At 35.4% G+C, this 14,885-nt stretch overlaps 1 protein-coding gene across 1 annotated transcript in view; it reads right to left on the bottom strand.

Moving 5' to 3' along the window:
* Nucleotides 1–14,885, bottom strand: part of DNAJC1 (DnaJ heat shock protein family (Hsp40) member C1) — a 221,766-nt gene that overhangs the window by 94,045 nt on the left and 112,836 nt on the right. The window contains exon 7 of the mRNA XM_045858177.1: nucleotides 13,845–13,935. Coding sequence (XP_045714133.1) covers nucleotides 13,845–13,935 — 91 coding nt within the window. The remainder of the gene's footprint in view (nucleotides 1–13,844; nucleotides 13,936–14,885) is intronic.

The following is a 14,885-nucleotide window of genomic DNA, read 5'->3' as shown; positions in this document are numbered from 1 at the left end:
AATTCATTATCTGAAATTAAGAATACACTAGAAGGAATTAAAATCAGGCTAGATGAAGCAGAAGATCAAATCCACCATTTGGAAGACAAAGTAGGAAAAAAACACACAATCAGTGCAACAAAAAGCAAAAAGACTTAAAAAGAACAAAGATAGTTTAAGGGAAATTGGGACTATATCCTTATCATAGATGTACCAGAAGGAAAAGAGAGCAAGGGATATAAAACATGTTTGAAGAAATAATGACTGAAAACTTCCTTAATCTGGTAAAGTAAAAAGTTACACACGTTTAGGAAGCACAGAGAGTCCTAATTGTGATGAACCCAAAGAGAACCACACACCAAATGGAAAATTTTAAAGACAAAGGGAGAATCTTAAAGGCAGCAATAGAAAAATAGCCAGTTACCTGCAAGGCCCCCCCCCCCCCCATAAAGCTGTCAAGTGATTTACCAACAGAAACACTTCAGGCCAGAAAGGACTGGTATGAAGTATTCAAAGAAACAAAAAGCAAGGACCTGCAACTAAGACTACTCTATCAGCAATGCTATCATTTAAAACTGAACATAAAGAGCTTCCTAGACAAAAAAAAAAAAAAAAGGCTTAAGGAGTTCATTACTAGCATTAAAAGTAATGTTACAGTGACTACTATAAGACGAGCTAGAGAGAGGAACATAGGAATAAAAGAAATGGGAATAAAGAAGTACCTATCAATAATAACCTTAAGTGTAAATGGATTAAAAGCTCCAATCAAAAGTCATAGGGTACACTACATGATCCATATATATATGCTGTCTATAGGAGACCAACCTCAGAACAAAAAATTTACACAGGTGGAAAGAGAAGAAATGGAAAAAAATACTCAATGCAAATGAAGACAAAAAAAGAAAAACCGAGAGTAGCAATACTTATATCTGACAAAACAGACTTCAAAATAAAGGCCATAACAAGAGACAAAGAAGGTCACTACATAATACTAAAGAAATTGATCCAACAAGAGGATGTAACCCTTGGGAACATATATGCACTCAAGAAAATCAGGGTGGACTTTGAGAAAGGGTTCAACAGCAATACAGTCATAGTAGGAGACAGTAACACTTCACTGCCACCACTGGATAGATCTTTCAGACAAAAAAACATTAACAAAGAAACAGCGACCTTAAATGACACACTAGATCGAATGGATTTAATTAATATTTCAGAACATTTCATCCCAAAGCAGCAGTATACACGTTCTTCTCAAGAGCACATAGATCACTGTCAAAGATAGAGCACAGGTTAAAACACAAAAAGTCTTAAAAAAAAAGATTTTATTTATTTATTTTTAGAGAGGGGAAGGAAGGAAGAAAGAGAGGGAGGGAAACATCTATCGTTTGTCTCTTGCATACCCCAAAACTGGGGGCATGGCCCACAACCCATGCACATGTCTTGAACAGAAAAAGAGCTGGTAACCTTTTGGTTTGAAAGCTGGTGCTCAATCCACTGAGCCACAGCAGCCAGGGCTGGAGAGTGTAAAGTATTCAAAGAAACAAAAAGTTCTAACAAATTCAAGAAAACTGAAATCATAGCAAACATTTTCTCATATCACCAGGGCATGAAACTAGAAATCAACCTCAGTTAAAAAATCTCAATAACATTCAAACATATGAAGACTAACAGCATGCTATTAAATAATGAATGGGTTATCAATTAGTTCAAGGAAGAAATAAAAAGTTACTTGGAAACAAATGAAAATGAACACACAACAACCCAAAACATATGGGACACGTGAAAGCAGTCCTGAGAGGGAAGTTCATAGCATTACAGGCCTATCTCAAGAATCAAGAAAAATCTCAAATGAACAATCTAACCCTACAGCTGAGAGAACTAGAAAAACAATAATAAAGAAAGCTCAGAGAGAGTAGATGGAAAGAAATAATCAAGATCAGAGCAGAAATAAATGACTTAAAACCTAAAAAAAAAAAAAAATTCAAAAGATCAATGAACCCAGGAGCTGTTATTATAAAATGTTTTTAAAAAATCGAAGAACTTTTAACGAGACTGATCGAGAGAGGAATCAAGTAAATAAAATCAGAAATGAAAGAGACCTAACAACTGATATCACAGAAATACAAAGGATTGTAAGAAAATAGTATGAATAACTATGTGACAAGAAGTTGGACAACCTGGAAGAAATAGATAAATTTTGAGAAACATACAATCTTCCTGAATCAGGAAAAAGCAGAAAATCTGAATAGACCAATAAAAACTAATGAATTGAAGTAGTAATAAAAAAATTCCCAGCAAACAAAAGTCTTAGACCAGGTGGCTTCACATGTGAAATTTACCAGACATTCAGAGAAGAACTAACACCTATCCTTCTCAAACTATTCCAATATATCCCAAGCTCTTTTATGAGGCCAATATTATCTTAATTTCAAAACCAGATAAAGACACTACAAAGAAAGAAAAGTATAGGCCGATATCCCTGATGAACAGAGATACTAAATCCTCAACAAAATATAAGCAAACCGGATACAGCAATACATTAAAAAGATCAGCGCTGGCTGGTGATAGTCAGTAGATTGAATGCTGGCCTGCAAACCAAAGGGTTGCTAGTTCAATTCCTGGTCATGGCACATGCCTCAGTTGTGGGCCAGGTCCCTGGTGAGGGGCACACATGAGGCAACCGCACATTGATGTTTCTGTCCCTTTCTTTCTCACTTCCTTCCCTTCTCTCTGAAAATAATTTTTTTTAAAAAAGATCATACACCATGATCAAGTAGGATTTATCCTGGGGGTGCAAGGTTGGTACAATATTTGTAAATCAATAAATAGGATACCTCACAAACAAAATGAAGGATAAAAATCACATGACCATATCAATAAATGCAAAAAAAGCTGTATTCAATAAAATCCAGCACAAGTTTATGATAAAAACTCTCAGCAAAGTGGGAACAGGAAGAACATACTTTAACTTAATAAAAGTCATATACGAAAAACCTAAGCCAACATTGTACTGAATAGGCAAAAACTAAAAGCGTTTTCCTCAAGATCAAGAATAAGATGGGCATGTCCACTTTCACCACTCTTATTCAACACAGTACTGGAAATCCTAGCCAAAAAACAATCTGATTAAAATTGGATCTGGGATGTGAATAAATATTTTCCCAAAGAAACACTCATTCAGATGGCTACAATTAAAAAACTCCAAAAAATAGAAAATATGTATTGATGAGGATGTGGAGAAATTGGAAACTTTGTACAATATTATTGGGAATGTAAAATGGTACAGCACTGTAGAAAATGGTATGACAGATCCTCAATAAATTAAAGGTAGAATTACCATATGACCCAGCAATTCCACATTTGGAAACCCAAAAGAAATGAAACCAGGGTCCCCCACAAAGATATCTGTATACTCATGTACACAGCAGAATTACAATAAATTATTGACTATAAAGTGGAAGTAACCCAAGTGCCCACTGACAGATGAATAGATGAACAAAATGTGGTACGCATATACAATGGAATATTATTCAGCATTAAAAAGGAAGGGAATTCTTACATATGCCACAGCATGAATGAACCTTCAGGACATTAGGCTAAGTGAGATAAAACAGTCAGAGAAAGACAGATATGTATGAGAGACTTATATGAGAAACACAATAGTCAAAATCATAGAGACAGAAAGTAAAATGGTGGTTATCATGGGGTGGGAAGAGTTGAGAATGGGGAGTTATTGTTTACTGTATAAAGAGTTTCAGAGAAGTCCAAGATGGCAAAGGAGTAAGGGGAAGCTACACAAACCTCCTCCCAGGTCCAAACTGGAATTAAGACTAAATTGTAGAGAAATCATCCTGAATAACCAGCTGAACACAGCTGGAGAGAAGCCTTATAACCAAGAACATATAGAAAAAAACACTTCACTACAACATGACTTGTAGGGAGCTCAAAGAAGGAAGAGGTCTGGCAGGGCTCCCATGAATGGCAGCTGAAGAGTCAGAGGTTATTTCAGGAGCCAGGAGGTTCCCCCTGAGAAGTGTGGGGTCTAAACTCAAGCTGGGATCCCCCACCTCCAGCATCAGAGCTGGGAAAGGAACCCAGATAACATCCAGCTGTGAAAAGATGCACGCATTCTGTCTGCTAGGGCAAGACAGCTGGAGACTCACAGAGCCCCTTGAAGAGCCAAAGCACAAAATTCCATTTGTAGCCACTTACCCTGGGCTCCAACAGAGTAGACTAGAGATGCACAAGGACAGCTTGGGGCTGGGAGACTAGAGAGAGAACTGAAGAAACAGCCACCAGGGAGTCCGTGCTGAGTCATTCCCCATAATGCCAAGGCCATCTTTCTTAGGCAGGGCACTCCTCTCTGAAATGCATCCTCCTGAGGAGAAGCAATAACCATGCCCAAAAGAAACAATCTGCTCCACCCTGGAGCTTAAACCAGAATGCTTAGGAGTTCAACTGGAGATTATCTCAGTGATTAAGTTTAACAATGAAGGTGGATCTCTGGGAGCTCTGAGAGTACAGGTGACCCTCCACTAGGGCTGATGCTGATAAAAGCCAGCCTTGGTGCACACCTTGGTCCTCTCTGGATACACCCAGGCCAAGCAGAGTGAGCCACAAGCTGTGGATCACTGATAGCTCCAAACAGGTTGCTTAGGGCCAGTCACATGCAGTGTCTGACACAGGTCTGCAACAGAGTCTTTGCAGATCTACCTAATACATAGAAAGAAACACAAAGACGCAGGCAAAAACGGGAAGACAAACAGGCCCTCATTAAAGGACATGAGAATCCTTCAGAAGAAGAGCTAAATGAAAGAAAGGTATACAATTTATCAGATAGACAGTTTAGAATAATGACTATAAGGATATTCAACAGTATGTAAAAAGACATAGAAACAATAAAAAAAGGACCAGTAAGAAATAAAGAATTCACTATCTAAAATAAATAATACTCTGGAAGGAATAAACAGTAGGTTAGGTAAAGCAGAAGATCAAATCAGTGATTTGGAACACAGGGTAGAAAAAAACACCCAAGCAGAACAGCAAAAAAGAAAAAAGAAAAACAGAGAGGGAGAGAATTCAAAAGAATGAGAACTTAAGAAACTTTTGGGACAACATGAAGTATAATAACATCCACAGCTTGGGAATATCAGAAGGAGAAGAGAGTAAGCAAGGAATTGAGAACCTATTTGAAGATGTAATGACTGAAAATGTCCCCAGTTTGGTGAAAGAAAAAGACACACAAGTCCAGGAAGGCTAAGAGTGACAAGCAAGATGGACCCAAAGAGGCCTACACCAAGTACATCATAAATAAAATGGCAAAGGTTAAAGGGAAGGAGAGAATCCTAAAAGCTGCAAGAAAAAATCAGGTAGTCACCTACAAGGGAGCTCCAATTAGACTGTCATCTGATTTCTCAACAGAAACATTTTAGGCCAGCCCTGGCTGGTGGGGCTCAGTGGATTGAGTGCCGGCTTGCAAACCAAGTGGAGGCTGGTTTGATTCCCAGTCAGGGCACATACCTGGGTTGCAGTCCAGATCCCCAGTAGGGGGCAAAGAAAACAAACTAATGTTTCTTCCTCTCTCTTTCTCCCTCCTTTCCCCCTCCCTAAAAAAATTAAATCTTTAAATAAAAGAAAACAAACATTTTAGGACAGAAGGGAGTGGCATGAACTATCCAAGGTGATGAAAAACAAGGACCTACAACCGAGGCTACTTTACCCGGCAAGGCTACCATGTAAAACTGAAGGAGAAAAAAAGAGCCTCCCAGAAAAAGAAAACACTAAAGGAGTTTGTTAATACCAAACAAGTACTGCAACAAATGTTAAAAGGCTTGCTTGAAGAATCAGAGAGTCTGAACAGACAGATTACACCTAGTGAAATTGAAGTAGTAACCAAAAAACTCCCAACAAAAATCCTGGAAAGGATGGCTTCACAGGTGAATTTTACCAAACATTGTGGGAAGAACAGACACCTCTCCTTCACAAACTATTTTTAAAAATTCAAGAGGAGGGAGAGCTCTCAAGCTCATTTTACAAAGCCAGCATTATCCTAATTCCAAAACCAGATAAAGACACTACAAAAAAAAAAAATTAAAGGCCAATATCCCTGATGAACATGGATGCTAAAATCCTCAACAAAATATTAACAAATCAAATACAGCAATACATCAAAAACATCATATACCATGATAAAGTGGGATTTATTCCAGAAATGCAATGTTGATACATTAGGAAATGAATGTGTGACTCACCACATATATAAAATGAAGGATAAAAACCACATGATCATATCAATAGATGCAGAAAAAGCATTTGAAAAATTCCAACACCAGTTTGCGATTAAAAACTCTCAGCCAAGTGAGAATAGAGGGAACACACCTAAACAGAATAAAGGCCATATATGACAAACCCACTGCCAGCATCATACTCAACAGGCAAATTAAGTGTTCCTTTTTATATCAGGAACAAGACAGGGATGTTCACTCTTGGTTCTCTTATTCATCATAGTATAGGAAGTCCTAGCCACAACAATCAGATAAGAAAAAGAAATAAAAGGCATCCAAATTGGAAAGGAAGTAGTAAAACTCTTTACTTGCAGATGACATCATACTGTACATAGAGAACACCAAAGATTCCACCAAGAAACTACTACAACTGATAAATGAATTTAGCAAACTAGCAGGATCAAAATTAACCAGAAATCAGTTGTATTTTTATATGTTGATAATGAACTAAAAGAAAGGAAAATCAAGAAAACAATCCCATTCACAATTCCTCCAAAAAAGAATAAAATACCTAGGAATAAATCTAGTGAAGGATGTAGAAGACCTGTACTCAGAAAATTGTAAGACAGTGAAGAAAGCAACTGAATAAGATACAAGTAAGTGGAAGCACATACTGTGTTCATGGATAGGAAGAATTAACATCTTTAAAATGTCCATACTACCCAAAGCAATCTATAGATACAATGTATTTCCTATCAAGATTCCAATGGTGTATTTCACAGAACTTGAATATTTCAAAAATTTATAGGGAACCAGAAAAGGCCCCACGCAGCAACATCGATCCTGAGAAAGAAGAACAAAGTTGGAGGAATCACTCTACCTAATATCAAACTATACTACAATCTCACAGTAATCAAAACAGCATGGTACTGACCTAACAACAGACACATAGGTCAATGGAACAAAACAGAGAGCCCAGAAATAAACCCACACCTTTATAGTCTATTAATATTCTACAGGGGAAGCAAGCACATACAATGGGCTAAAGATAGTTTACTCAATAAATGGTGTTGGGGAAATTGGACAGATACATGCAGAAAAATAAAACTGGACCAACTTCTTATACCACACACAAGAATAAATACAAAATGGATCACTGACTTAAATGTTAGACCTAAAACCATAAGAACCCTAGAAGAAAATACAAGCAGCAAATCTTGGACATTGCTTATAGCAATGTTTTATTGGATGTATCTCCCCAGGCAAGGGAAACAAAAGAAAAAAATAAACAAATGGGACTACATCAAACTAAAAAGCAAAGGAAATCATCAACAGCATAAAAAGACATCCCACAGAGTAGGAGAACATATTCACCAATACATTAAAACTCAACACCAAAAAAACAAACAACCTAACTAAAAACTGGGCAAAGGACCTGAATAGACACTTCTCCAAAGAGAGGATATACAGATGGCCAATAGACCTATGAAAAGATACTCAACATCACTAGATTTTAGACAAATGCAAATTAAAACTACAGTGAGATACCATCTCACACCTGTCAGAATGGTTATCATCAATACTTCAACAAACATCAAGTGCTGGTGAGGATGTGGAGAAAGGGAAATTTTTTTGAACTGTTGGTGGAAATGAAGACTGGTGCAGTCACTGTGGAAAGCAGTATGGAGATGCCTCAAAAAATTAAAAATGGATCTGCCTTTTGACCCAATGATCCCAACCTGGGAATATATCAGAAGGAACCTGAAACAGTAATTAGAAAGAACATAATCATCCCTATGTTCACTGCAGCATTATTTACAATCACTAAGCTATGGAAGCAGCCCAAGTGTCCAACAGTAGATGAATGGATAAAACAATTATGAGACATTTACACAGTGGAACACTATTCAGCCATAAAAAAGAAAATTTTACCCTCTGCAACAGTACACATAAACCTGGAGAACATTATGCTAAGTGAAATAAGCTAGTCAGATAAGGACAATACCATACGATTTCACTCATATGTGGAATCTAATGAACAAATAAACTAACAAGTAAAACAGGCACAGTCTCATAGACAAAGAGCAAGCTGACAGCTAGTGGTGGTGAGTTTAGGAGGCGGAGGGATTGAGCAGAGGAAAAAGGACTCATGCCCATGAACAACAGTGTGGTGATATCTGGGGGCAGAGAGGTACAAAGGGACTACAAGGTAATGTAAAAAATATGCAATAAAGATTAAATTTTTAAAAATTAAGCAGAAAAGTGCAATACCGTGTTTCTAAATTCATTAATTCATTCAAGAAATATTTACTGAGTACATACCACATGTCTGAAGCATTCTATTCTTTGAGGTTACAGCTATAAACAAGTCAAACAAAAACATCTGCCTGCATGGAACTTATAAACTGATATATTATTTTCTATCAAGTATATTAAACAGGTACATTTCCAAATTGATAAGTAAAATTTTAGTTAAAATCTGACTAGCCATAAGTGTTTATATATTCTATTGATATAAACTTTTTTGAATTATTTCATTTGGAAAATTAAATGACTATTATATTTAGTGCATAGTGCACTATGATTTGAAATACTGAGGGAATTAATCAATTTATATTTGAGTTGTTTGATTTTAAAAAATCCATATTCTGTTATTTTATAGCAAAGTACCTAGGATGTAAAGTATTTTTAGGATATTCTTTGCACCTTGTGACTAGGGTTCCTTTTAGGTTTTCTTATAAATATGGTCCACTAGGTACAGTGTTTCTATTTGGTCATGTTTCCAAATGTACTGGATGGAACTAGTGACTGATTTATGCCTTTTCATAAGTTATCTCAGTACCTTCCCATCCATGAGCATCCTCTATTACCACAGGAAAAAATATTCTCACCTAAAATGGAGCTACCTCTGTCCTATGTCCTTTGTCCTTTCCCTCACTATCCCTTGATTCGATCTAAATACCCACGCTTACATCTCACTTTTCTCAGGAACCTGAGTTTTCTAAGAAACCAGTCTTCCTTTGCCATAGAGAAGGTGAATGTTTCCCATCCCAAGACCCTAAAAAGGCATATTCTGTCCTCCACCTTTCTGTCGGTTTGGCAGCCCTGGGTGTGTCACTGGGCATGCAATGAGGACCACAAAACACATAAATATGTAATTCACTTTTAAAACTGTGATTTGTGCAGGTATAAAAGAAGTACTTGACAGTACGATTTTGATTATTTGATTTTGTCTTTGTTCTTATATCATATAAGATACAGAGAAAAAACTAAAGGAAATGTTAAGTTTTACTTCTATCCTTCCTCCTTTTTATCTATTTATCTATTCAAATTTTAGTTTTTACAATCAATTTCTTTATAAAATTATTGAAATGTATTTTTTCCATTAATGATATGGAATGTTTCATGATAGTACTTAGAATTCACAATTTTTGGCTTAGAATAAAACTCATTTAATTAGAAAGTATATAAAAGTGTTATTAATACTGATAGTCTTATATTTATAAATATTCAACTTGTTTAAAGCAAAATAGAAAATATTAACTAAAATTTTGTAATAAAGAAATGCTAAAAATTTTCCAAATAGGTATCACTGTTTTTGCAAAAAGACTTCCCAAAAGAATATTTATTTTTAAGAAATTACCCTTTTCATATATCCCCCTCTAAAATACCATTTTAATAAAATTGCCACACCCTACTCAATAACGTTCCAGGGGAGCCCTCAGAGGATATTGCACAATCTCAATAGTAACACAGATAGACTTGAGGGCAGATTAGCAATTAAGTCTTGAAAAACAGGAAGCATAAAATAGCTATGGCTGATCTGCATGAGATACATTTACTCAATTAAGCAAATGGAAATGTTATTATTTAGTCAGTATTCCAATGATGCTCTTTAAAATGAAGAAAGATAGGGGCAAGTGAAATGCACACTGGGGGATTTGGGGCCTTTATGTATTAATTCTAAAGTATACAATTCAGCGCACTGTAATGAAGTTAACAAAATTAATTAAAAGATTCTTTGCATGTAATCATTAGAGACTATATTAAAAATACATGTCAGTTTCTGACATTATTAACAATAATGTGACTGTACTTTAACATTCTTAATGTTGACACCACTGTCTTTTCTAAATATACCACTGATACCAAAACATGAGTAACAGAAGTCTTATTACTCAGAGCCTAACATGAGTCTTGTTTTTAACAGGCTTTCTAGTACTTAGTTTTTCTATTTTGAGTTTCAAGAAATGAAAAGTTAGTGTGATTTTTCAAACTTTTTAGAAAACTATTACACATTTTTACTGGTACATAGACAGTGATCAGATTTAAAAATTTGTGTTTCTCTACATAATATTTTTTATTAAGCAATAATAAAAAATAAGAATCATTAAATCTGAGAATTGCTACCAAACTCATAGGCAAAACAAAAATATTTGAACAATTTGGAAAATGGTCACAAACTTCAAAAGGAAGTTTTTATATTATGATAAATACTTTAGCCCCTATTTTCAAAGTTGTTTTAGTGTGCATATTTAATCAATCCATTATTATGAGAGAATTCATATATGCCAAAACAAGTGCTTACAAAAACTATATAAAAAAGCTGTGTGTGATAAAATAAATTAAGTTCTAGGGATATAATGTACAGATTGATCACTGTAGTTAATAATGTATTATATATTTGAAAGTTGCTAAGACAATAAATCAAAAGTTCTTATCACAAGAAATAATATTTGTAACTATGTGTTACAATATGATGGATGTTAACTAGACTTACTAACATAATGTTACATGTCAACTAAATCTCAGAGGGTTAATTTGATATTTTTCTCTTATAGTAAATGTGATTTCCCCTTTCTTTTGAACCAGTTTTAAAAGGCTTAGAAAATTTTATGTAATGATTTTACTTAATAAAAATTATATAAAAATGACATTTAGTTTCATTTATTCATTAATTCAATTAATTTAAGTAAAATTATTTCAACAATTGCTATAACATCAGCTTCTATTTCAATCTTAGGTTTAATGTAACAATATTAATTGTTTGTCCACCCTTACTCCCCAGCACACACATCAGTCAATCTTAATATGTAATCTTCTGTCATCCTAAGATTTCTCTTCTAAATGGAAGACTGCTTTAAACAATTATATGGTTGATCTGAACATTATTTGTATTTGTAGCTGTTAAAACTTTTGAATTAAATTATATGCTCCTGAAACAGTGTTCTGTATAGGATAAGTGCACATGACACATTAATACTCACAGCATTACATTAATTCATATATTCATTCACTCATCCCTTTACTAAACATTCACTATGTGCCAGGACACTGTGTTCAATTCTGCAGACACAAAGATTAAAAAGAAACATTCCTTGTTCTAAAGCTTCCCAGACATCTGAAGGATTCTAATAGGGAAAAAACAAACGAAACAAAACAAAACAATACCTAAACATCACCATGTTCTAATCCTCAGAAGCTGGAAATATTTTACTTTACATGGGAAAAGGGACTTTGCAGATGTGATTAAGGCTGAGCACCTTGAGATTATACCAAATTATCTGAGGTGGTCTGATCTAATCATCTGGGCCCTTAAAAGCAGAGAACCTTTCCCAGTTATGCTCAGACAGAGTTGTGACATCAGAAGAACAGTAAGAGAGATGAAACATTGTTGACTTTGAAGATGGAGTAAGGAGGCCGGGACCCAAGGAATGTGGGAGAACTCTAGAAGCTGGAAAAGGAATGTAGGCAGCTCTGCTTGATAAATCTTGACTTTAGCCCAGTGAGTTCCATGTTGGACTTCTGACCCACACAACTGTCAGATAATAAACTTATGTTTAAGCCAACTAATTTGTGGCCATTGTTAGAGGAGCAACAGAAAACTAATACTGGGATTAACTAGTTGAACTTTTTTTTTTTAACAGGTCAGGAAACTAAAATTCTCAAAGGCACACATTAAGTAGTAGCAATGAACTTTTGGATTTGAATGGGACATAACTCTTATCTTTTTAAAATTAATAAATAAATAAATAAATTAATTAATTAATAGAGTAAGGAAGGAAGGGAGGGAAAGCAGCATTGATGCAAGAGAGAAACACTGACCAGTCTCCTGTTGCACATGGCCCGAGCAGGGACCAAACCTGCAACCCAGGCATGTACCCTGACTGGGGTCCAACCAATGACCTTTTGGTTTGAAGGATGATGCTGAACCATCTGAGCCACACTAGTCAGGGCTAATTCTTATCTTTTCTTAAACCATGGTCTGGTGTCAGGGTGAAGGCAGAAAGCTAGGACTTTCAGTATATGAAGGGAAATAGCTACCACCATATTTCTATAAATTGAATGTGTGAATTGAATATGTGGTATACTAATACTACAGTTGCTCTTCTGCAGTTTGATTGGGCCAAATTACCATTATATACTGCAGAATAGCTTTTACCATATACTCTCAAAAAGCACAAAAATTGTTTTGTAAAACTATGCATGCTATCTTGTATATCCACTTACAGGTGTAAAGTGACCAAGTATTAATTATCTTTGCATTGTCTTGTCTGCCCGGATTGGTGCCATGCACACCATGCACTTCTCTAGGAATCTCAGTCTGTGGAGGGAATGAAGTCTGAACCAAAAACAGTCATTTGGAATTTTTTTTTAAAGATTTTATTCATCTATTTTTAGGGAGGGAAGGGGGGTGGGGAGAGAGAGAGAGAGAGAGAGAGAGAGAGAAACATCAATGTGCGGTTGCTGGGGGTTATGGACTGCAACCCAGGAATGTACCCTGGCTGGGAATCGAACCTGGGACACTTTAGTTCCCAGCCCACACTCAATCCACTGAGCTACGCCAGCCAGGGCTTCATTTGGAATTTTTAAAAGTTTAGAGATTTCATCTTTGTGAATTTAGTCGACAAGTACTTATTGAGTACCTACTATGTGCCAGGGACTCTTTAAGGTACTTGGATAGAAACTATGTGCCTCATTAAACTTACATTCTATTAGGGGAACCAGATGGTAAACAAAATTAATAAATAAGTTAATGCTAAGTAGTGTTAAATGCTCTGAACAAAAATAAAAGAATGTAAAGGGACAAAGTGTATATGTGTGAGAAAGATGGAGATATGGGAAATTAGATGAAAAGACCAGGGCTGGAAAAAATGCCTTTTATGTCCCACTTTTCCTAAAATCAGCAGTAACTGTCTTTAGCATTCAAAGGAAGACTTTAACATACTGATAATTTAGTCAAGGTTTTTTATTTCTATAACAGTAATACAAATGAAACAAAGACTTTCAAAACAAAAATGATTGATTTTCCAGGTTTGTCACTTACTACTGTAGACTTGGCATGAACTACCAATAACAATTATACCACTAGAGAAGTTTAGGACTTTCTAGATTCTGGATGCTTCCTAGACTTAAGGAACATGTTGATTTTATCTTTCTGATATTAAACTGTGGGTGGCTCAGTAATTACTAATATAGTACTTTCCACATATAATACATTAAATACAAGTAACTCTATTTAGAGAGTGGCAAAGAAAGCACAGAAAATTTAATTACTACTGAATTTATGGGAAAATCCAAACTTAAATAATCAGTTTTATGATTTTGTTAACACATAAGACAATGTTTAAAACTCACTTTGAAGTGTTTCAAGTTCAGCGCTAGTCAATGCATCTTCCTTTTCCTTCATTCTTGTTTCTTTATATTTAGCATAAAACTGCCCAGCATCCTTAAAAAAGAAGTCACAAATAAATTAACATAAAAGTTAGTTTGCTTTGAGGAGTTTTCCACATAACTTCATTTTATAGCACTACATTCTTTAAGAACTATTTTTCCTTTATGTTTATATTGTCAAATTTTATGATGAACAGAAGAAGCTAAGTAAATCCTTCTCTACAGTTTTGCTCTCTTAGAGAGCTGATTAAAGCAAGACACTGCACGAGTGTAAATTTAAATATTTTCTCTCAGTCATGGAAGGGAAAGATCCTATTCCTGTTTTCTTCCATTGTGTATTTTCTCAATACTGTGTATTACATGGAAAGAGAGCAGAAAAAGACACTTGTTTAACTGAATTAAATTATTTGGTATAGTAAATTGTATTACTGTACTAACATTATTTTCATATTAGTCCTTTAGCTCTGAAAAATTTTCAAAATTATATGCAAATCTGATTATTAAACCTATATGATCATCTAGATAAAAGTGAAAGTTGTCATTCCTACTTCTACTACTCTTAGACACCAGTTCCTACCATGGAGGGTTGAGAACTGAGAACACAAACTGTATACAGATGCTTAGGTATCAAGATATAGTGACCAAAGTCTCAAGAAGAGGCATATAGGAATGACTCAGCAGAGCAATGAAAAAAGGCGAGGCCTTTGGTAATCACAGACATGGACATAAACAAGGTGATACTCTAGGCATATGAAGCTCCTGACAATGAAGAAAACAAAAACATCATTTTCACCACCCCTTGACTCCAACTTCTTCTATTCTACAGCAATACTACCTGCAGCTGCCAGGCCACATTGTGCTGCGCTTCCACCTCTGTGTGTATGTTTTGCCCTCCAGCTATAATATTATGCTACCCTGACATTATTCTGAAGAACTCCTATTCATCCTAAAAACCCTATTCAAGCATCACCTCTTTTGCAAAGCTTTCTGACCTTCCCTAACACA

The sequence above is a fragment of the Phyllostomus hastatus genome, unplaced genomic scaffold, assembly GCF_019186645.2.
Source record: "Phyllostomus hastatus isolate PE091 unplaced genomic scaffold, TTU_PhHast_1.1 phas_scaffold_1674, whole genome shotgun sequence".
Classification (NCBI taxonomy): domain Eukaryota; kingdom Metazoa; phylum Chordata; class Mammalia; order Chiroptera; family Phyllostomidae; genus Phyllostomus; species Phyllostomus hastatus.
This window is presented reverse-complemented; position numbering and strand designations above follow the sequence as displayed.